This window comes from Nelumbo lutea, chromosome 1, assembly GCF_056320005.1.
Source record: "Nelumbo lutea isolate HS-2025 chromosome 1, American lotus-T2T, whole genome shotgun sequence".
In the NCBI taxonomy this organism is placed as follows: Eukaryota; Viridiplantae; Streptophyta; class Magnoliopsida; order Proteales; family Nelumbonaceae; genus Nelumbo; species Nelumbo lutea.
Window position 1 is genome coordinate 5,931,679 of NC_142684.1, and position 8,664 is coordinate 5,940,342.

Below are 8,664 nucleotides of genomic sequence, written 5' to 3' on the forward strand. Positions count from 1 at the left end.
AATGTTCGAATCAAATAACAAAAACACCCAAGAGAAATTCCAGCTTGAGAATCATAGAAATGAAATAAATAAAAATTTAAACGGTAGAAGGACAGGCATGACATAATTATAAATAGAAAAACTCATTGCGGCAAATTTGAAATGAAAAAATATAACCATGAATGAAAGATCTTGTAACAAAGAATGTGAAACTGTTCTTTTTATTATAGGTATATGGATAAATATCAAGGTAACATGATTACATTTAGACATTAGACCTTTATGCCTTTATTTAGAGCAAGCTCAAAGACAATGTGAAACACGAGTTACAAATATTAAAATTGATTACAATTACCAAGTCCATGAAATGCACAAATGCACCAAAAAAAAAAAAAAACACGCAGATTCATGAGTTTTATTAGGAATCCCCTTAAACAACTTCAGCTATTACAAGTTCCTTACCTCTCAAATGAAGTGACAAAAAGGTCGTAGTTGTCCTTTTATACCATCATCTTGCCACATCAATGTTTTCCACCAATCTTCACTCCCTTCAATCAGCTTTAGCTTAGATGCATTGTCACCACTCAAGGGTAAATTCTTCAATTGCATGCACCTTTTGATCTCAATTCTTTCTAGAGATGGCCAATCCAATGTAATATCTTGACAAATTCTAGTCAACTTGGGTAGATCAAAAAGTTGTAAATTCTTCAACTTTGGAAGTAGTGCATTGGACTCTAGTATTTGGTTCTCTGCTTCAACAATAATCTCTTCAATCACAGAACAATTCTCTATTCTCAAATTTTGTAACTCAGAGAGTTTTGAAATCATGTTTCCCGAGAAGATCTTCTTTAACCTTGGACATTCATTTAGTACCAAAGTTGTCAACCTTGTAAGAGTTTTTGATTGCATAGAACCTTCGCAAATTTTCTCCAATTTTGGGAGGTTAATCAAGTATAATTTCTCCAGGAAAGGAAGTGCACTATTTGTGGCTACATTGTCATCAATCAAGCTTTCCATATTGTTGCATTCCTTAATGAGACACATTTTCAACCTGTTCAATCTCTCTATGCCAAAATCTGATAATTTATGAATACTTTTATGACTAACTAGTTCAAATGCATAGGCTTGACTAAGAACCTTCAAAACTGCAACAGGAGTTCCTTCTCCAGCTGAAAATATCAAACGCCGCTCCATTGGATATTCTGTGCTACTGTCATGCTTGTCATTGTAAGCACCCACATGAAATTTGAATGATCTGAAATTATTATTCTTCCATGATGTGCTATTTTTAATGAAAATCTCAAGATCCTCCATTCTTGGAAAGGAGAAAAAGAGGGTACTTAATTGCTTCAAATTGGCCACTTCCTTTGCAACAACATTTACTATATGAGGATCCACATTGATTTTCAATTCTTCCAACAAAGAAAGCTTTGAGAATACATTTTGAGGAATCATCACCCTGTTCGAGTTCCCATTTGTATGATTGTGATTGGCAATACTAGTGAAGGATGCGATACAGTGCTTCATATAGAAGGCAATTCCTTCTATCATCATCACTTAACTGTTCATAACCAAGTTTGAAGGTCTTGAGTACCTCTTCCCAATGCTCCATCTTAGAGAAACTTGGACATTGCAATTGCCTTAATGTATGCCTCCATAAATCTTGATTGTTATTTTTCCTCAAGATAACTGCTACAACCGAAATCATCTGTGGTAGTCCACCACACTCCTTAACCAACAATTTAGCCAATGGTTCCATGTCTGGATGATCAACAATTTCACTACCCACTTTTTCCCTAAACATCTTCCATGCATCATCCTCAGACAATCTCTGTACCTTAATTTCTTCATCGGTTTCCATTTTATGACAAACATTTTTGTTTCTAGTTGCCAATACCACCTTGCCACCACTATGGTTTTTCCGGATGCCTATATCATGTAAATTTACCACTGAAGTGACCTCATCAAGAAGCAACAAATACTTCTTGGCCTGCAATTCTTCAGAAATAATTGTTGCAACTTGATCAATGCTGCCTTCCACATGTAATTTTAACCGTTGCACAACTTCCTTTTGCAATTGAAATTCTCTTACACCTGACTCTTTTGATACGGTCACCCAAATAACAATGTCAAACATTTTGTTTAGGTCTCCAGCATCATTCAAGTTTTTCATTATTGTGGTTTTTCCAACTCCTGGCATTCCCCAAATTCCAATTCTTTTTATGCTTTCATCTCTTAGGTATTCCAATATCTCCTGAAGGACCCCATCATGTGATGGTATATCTTGTACACTTTGCACATGCTTCTTCTCAACTGTTCTCCTTTCTCTCTCAGTCAGTACGCCATTTCCAAGGATGCCTTCAATTTTTAGAACATTAAGATTGTTTACCATATTTCCAAGATCTTTGCTGAGTTTGAAGAGCGACCAAAATGGACACCATCCACATAGACATTTACGGGCCTTATCATATCTTTTCTTTAAAATGCTAACTTGCTTTTCAACATCCTCCACTTTCTTAAGCCAGGCTTCACATTCTTTTGTAGGAATCTTTTGAACTGCATTTGTACTGATATCATGCTTTACATCATCTCTCCTATTAAAAAGGTCACTTGCTTTGTCTTCAAGTTTGCGGAAATTCTTGTCAATGTTTTTGACATGACCAAATTGGTGAATAATATACTGAAAAACATTTTTTCCAGCTTCTAAAGCTGGAGAAGTGGCACTTCCAGCTATTGCAGCATCCATCTTTATGTATTCTGCAAAACCAAAGAAACAGTAAAATGTAAAGAAAATGGTTCTTTTTTTTTTTATTTCTGTAATGAGAAGTAACTGAACTGCTCACCATAACAACAAAAATAAAACTAAATGACTCAACTCTTTCTGTGTTAAGAAAATAAAAATGAAACAAGATACAAAGCCAGAAAATTTAAGAAACTAGTTGGTCGACCAGCAAATAGATGTCTACCTGAAAAGAGAGAAACACAAAAAAAAGCAACATCTGGATGATTATTAACATCCAAACAATCAAATACTCTTTTCATTGTTAAATATATATATCTTAAAAGATCAATAATGTTCATTTTAAACAGATAGGGGTACCTTTAAATTCCTATCAACCAGTACCATCATTGGCTGCCACCTGTAAGATTTTCTACATCAAAGGTCATCTAATTTGAAGGATCCTAATAATCCAGTCACTTAGAAATTCTTTAACAGACTACAGTAAGCTCTGGTGTGATCCCGTGAATTCAATAATCTAGAGACAGAATTTATCCTCCTTTCTCTTTATAATAAAGAGAATAAGGTGCCAACATAAGAAATAAACTGGGCCTGAGTTAAGCCCAATAATGAAGGGAAAAATAACATACAGACCGAATAACTAAAATCTGTATAGTCAAATAATACATATATTAAGGGGGTTTTGCAAATGTGTGTGGTTTCCTTTTCAAAAACATAGGCAACTGATACAAGAGCTAAAGGGTAGTAGACATTCTGTTATAAGTTCCCTTTAGCTCTGCTTCAAATGGAGAGTGCTAGGGCTTAGATCACATTGAGTCAGACAAGAGAGTGTTTCTGAATGATGAGGGTAAGTTTGATGATGGGCCTTGATCATATTGATCAGCTAGTTGGAGGCAGAGGACGTTGAAGGGTTCAGTCCGGCTGGTGGTGAGATCTTGACAGCTGAGAGAACTTACAAACCATATCTGGTGATTTCTGAGTTGGAGGAAGAGTGTGCTGGTGGTGAAGATGCCAAGATTAGTTCATCTTTAGTGAGTACTGATGATGTGGAAGAATCCCAGATAAATTCAATAGGGTTAATGTTAGCATCAGAGGCATTGTCCATAACAGAGATGTCAAATCACAAGATAACAAATCATAGACAGGGATCTTGTTCAAAACTGCAAATGCAGGGAGTTGAGGGTTGTTGTGTCTTGTCCTTTATGTGATTTAAGAGATCCCATGATGCCTAGCATCTGCCATAAGAAGGTTGAGTTGGACTTAGAAATCCCAGTTGACACCATTGGGGGGGGGGGGGCAAGGAGTTATTCTTTCTTCACATAACTATAACAAAAAGATAGAGAGGCTAATGGTAGAAGAGAGACTCTACATTAATCAAGTGGGAGGTGGTAATCAAAAGACATTAGAGAGCAAGGTTGTGTAGAGGCAAGAAATGACTGGTGAAATCTGGATGGTAGTGGGCTGTGGGGGTTAGGATGTGAATAGATGGCCTTGTTGTTTAGAGAGATTGTGGGGGACAATGGATGAGATTGTTTGAGTTAGTAAGGTATATTTTTGTTTTGTCATCTTCAACATGTTGGTAGTTTGGCAAGGTGTTGTTTTTTCAGTTTTAGTAGTTGAAGCTGATGTGTTTGAACACTTTGTATAGGGTGTAGGTTTGGTAGGGGGCATCTTTTCTGCTCTATTTGCTGCTCCTTTTCTTGGTATCCATTCTCTCAGCTTTTCTCCTTTGTTTTGCTTGGGACAGAAAGCCAGTATATGTCTTGTATACTTTCCTTATATCCTTCAATAGATGTTCTACTATAAAAGGACATCAAAGCATTTTTTAAGTAGATGGCAACTAAATAGAAACTGAAAACATGTATACAAGAAGTATACAGGTCAAAACTCCACAATAAAAGAAAAGGAAGCAGTGAACTCAAAAAGGATCAAGTCTTTTCAACAACCCATACCAGCCACAGTACAAAAAGGCACCAAAACTCCAACCAAGCCGCCCTAAACCAAATTCTGTACAAGCAACCAAGAAAAAATCTGGTATTACCTAACTGAGAACCAGATAAGGAAGAAAAAACAGCTATTCAAACAGACCATGCATGTATCGTTAGACTAATTTAAAAAGCTGACGATAAACCTCTTTAAATTCTCTTCCCTTTGTTAGCTCTTCCCCTTCCCCTAGCATACGCATTGTAGCATAATGGAAAGTAAGCACTGCTCTTTTTGATAAGGTAGGGTAATGCAGGAGCATACCAGCACCTTAACCCCTAAAAAAGGTTGGGTTCAGGCTCACAAACTAGTCCTTAAGCAAGCCTATAATTAGAGCATCAGACCTTTATTTGGCCTTTTAAACCTGTCCACTACCTATGCTAAGATTCATACCAAACTCAAGCTCATACCAAAGCCCAATACCGTAACGAAGACCAAACCCATAGCCAGGCCTATACTGCTCTCCAAACATATGTCCATGATCCGTATACCCATATCAATTTATATCCAAAACCATGCCTGACCCATACCAAGAACCTAGATGCATGACCAACTGACGCAGTATAATTTGAAAGTTAATACATACAAAGAATAAATGCATGTTGCATGAACCTTGTTTTGTAGTTGATGAAGGAGATCTTGGAAAGTGGTAGCATTAATTCAAAACTAGGAAAGTTGCAAACGTTTTTTTTTTTTAAAAAACTTGGTGTGCTACACAAACCGAGGGGTAGCACTCCCCAGAAAGTTGCAACGTTAACAAATGCAATGGGAAACTAGAATTGTAGTTTCCACATAGAATGTTTAGGAGGTAGTGATTTAGATTTAACGCTGCCTATCTTCTCTAGTAAGATAGCTTTGCCTATATAAAGATAAGTACTTCTACCGGTGCAAATCGAGTTGGCCCGAATTAGCATTTTATACTATTCGGGCTCAGGACTTTGGGCCCATTCAAAATTTGACAAAAACCCTCCACCCAAATTGCACCCCCAATTACTTGTTCTCATCAAAGACTCAAAGAGAAGATTGAATTAATAGAACTGTATAGGAGTATTTTCAGTATCACCAAGCAATTCTGTACCTTGGTTGTATAAGTCTTATCACTTCTTCAGAGGATGTGACTACTTCAACTAATTGGTGTGACTATTGCCCTTCCCCTAAATCCCACTCCATACCCGACCTTTCTCAGTTTGCAACCTGGGGTTTCTGACCAAGCTGCACCATAGCACAATAATCATGATAATTCGAAACATAATCCAAATAACGCAAGATCCTAAATTCCTAATACAACTCATGCAAATACCAGACAACAAGATGACATGGTAAAATAGAAGAATTGGTTTTGGAGCCATTTCACATTTCCTACTCAAGGGCAAGATAAGCTAATGACACTTTTTCCCTTAAAATTTCCTTAGTTCCATGATGAGAAATTAACATTTCAAGAGTATCTTGTACAGATGTATAGGAGCTTCAATCATTATTGCAAATGAACTAATACTGAGCTACAACAAGATAGAAATGGTAGAACGTACCCCGCTAATCCTGATGATAGACTGTAAACCACGTCAACCACACAGTCAGTGCTCAGTGACAAGGGAAGATCCAAATTATATTCTGAGAAGCAAACCTTGGACGGTTTCTGCTTTCCAGTTCCGATGAGAGGGAGAGATGCCCCTTCTTCTTCTGCAGATGGGAGCTTCCTCTTGCGCGTTGTATACTTGAAGTCAAGCAACCAGCTTCCTTGTAGTCACGAACCCAAGTGACAATAGCCTTCCAAAAGAGAACAGAGTCAACGGACGAAAAATTATCGCGAGTGCAAGACATGGGACCTGCCAGTTGTTCAAAACTAGAGCTCAAATTTCGGACCAATGGATCGTCGCCACGTGGTAAAATGAGAAATTTTCTAAATTATTAAAGGAACCTTAGTGAGGGGCTATGGCCTAATTCGTTTGCGGGTTGCAACAGCGAGAAATTTCCATTGGCCGACTCGATTTAGGTAAAGGTGTAAAACGGGCCTTGCATTACCAACCCGTGGGCTATGCCGCCCTTTCCATAGGATAATTTAGGGATTGGCCCGGTATGGCTCACGGCCTAAGCCCGTGTGGGTCCGTATTATGTCATGCTGTGCCACGGGCTGGGTTGGTTATCGATCAAGTCTTGGCTCAGGTCAGGTTATAGAGCGGGTCAAAGTTAGGCCAGGCCGCAAATAACACGGCCTGATTTACACCTCTAGATTTAGTTGGGATCTACATTTTTCATGGGTATCACAGAAATTGTTACCCTTCTCCAACTTGAAAAATTGGTTCTCCCAAGTGGAGAATAAATTCTCAAATTACAATCACGTAAAAACACCCATTAAACATTCTCTTAAAATAATTTAATCCAAAAAACATGGACTTGGGCCTAAAGGTAAAAAATGACAAAAGATAAAAAAAAAAAAAAACACTTACCCAGGAAAAGTGGGTGAAACCAAAGAACATGGAAAAGTTGAGAAGCCTTATTTATCTGGGTAAACTTAATAAAAAAGAATTGGGTAAGTGCAATTATCTGGGTAAATGGCCTCTTCATAAATGGAGGCTTAAATGAAAAAAAAAATATTGAAAATGTTTTCTTCAATTTAGACTTGTTTAGTCAGGTTGGCTTCGAATTTAGTCACTCCAATTCGATTGCAGCGTTATTTGTACAATAAATTTAAAATTTCATTCTTATATTAATTTATATTATTTTAAAAAATGAGAATGACTTGGGTTTAACCTAAATCCAATTTGAGTGCCACAAATTCAATTGGATTTCGGATCAAATTTGGGTTTTAACTTTTTTTAGTCGATTTGGATTTTTAGATTTTGCTGAATCCGATTTGATCGCATCCTTATTTATGTTAGTATAAAAGTAATTATTCATATAAAACTAATTATTTTTCCTTTTAAAATGAAATTGGACTATATCGAAATCCGGTAAGATTCAAATACGACCCAAATATGTTAAGTAATACTAAACTTATTATTTATGATTGCAAAAATACTATTTTGAGAAATTAATAAATTAAATAATCTAATTTAGTTGAGTATCTTAATTTAATAGCATAGTTTGACTAAAAGGCATTTTGCAAAATAAATGATGTTGGGCTCAACTATGATAACAGAAAGATATTATATCCAAAAAATTTCCGACCAATCAATTGATATCATAAACATGGTAGCCAATCATGTATAATTTATCAACATTCATGAATGGGTTTTGATTGGTCAAAACTCTTCTGATCATATCTTTCCAGTATCATAGATTTTCCCTACTCATCCAAAAGACCTTCGTATTATTCCCCCCCCCCCCCCTCTCTTATTTCTCACTCTCAATGTCTCTTTAACGCATTTCTCTTCTTGCAAATGTTGAATATGTGAATAGTGAGAGAGCAACGAAGACTTAAGCCCTACCCTATGATCAACGAATGGCTTTTGCGGAAAAACTGAACAAGGGTTCAAGTTCTTTACCTTTCGAACCACCTTCGCTAGGGCTACATGGAGCTTCAATTAGGTGAAGAACTGTGACTAATTAGTATTTCCCAATTTGCAACATGAATGAGCCTGGTTTGGTGGTAACCATACTCTCCATCCCGGACCCTAACTTTGAAACAAATCCACCATGGGTATGCCTATAAGTCTCTTAAAAGTGCCTTTGCTTTTACTACATTTGAGTGGGTATTGTACATCTGCAATGGCTGTTAACTAGATCCGAACTCCACTACAACGTATGCAAAACACCGGCATGTTGTTCATTTGTGATTGGTCATGTAGTAGAACATCACACAGTGTGCAAGCAACAGATCCGACCCGGGCTCATTCTTTTAGAGATCGGTGCTTGTTATAAGTGATTACGTTGCCAAGACAGGCATTTTGTGGGATTGTATCTCATTTAGCCAACTTGTATCCAAAATAGAGGGATAAAAAATGAGAAACACCACGGCTGTG

The 8,664-nt window shown here is 37.0% G+C and overlaps 1 protein-coding gene across 1 annotated transcript; it reads right to left on the reverse strand.

The window, feature by feature from the left end:
• Positions 1-368: 368 nt before the first annotated feature.
• Positions 369-6,479, reverse strand: LOC148873319 (disease resistance protein RFL1-like). The gene is given in 3 exon segments (XM_088944305.1): positions 369-1,491; positions 1,493-2,736; positions 6,232-6,479. Coding segments are annotated over 2 exon segments (2,280 nt in total). The 5' UTR covers positions 2,726-2,736; positions 6,232-6,479; the 3' UTR covers positions 369-444.
• Positions 6,480-8,664: the final 2,185 nt, after the last annotated feature.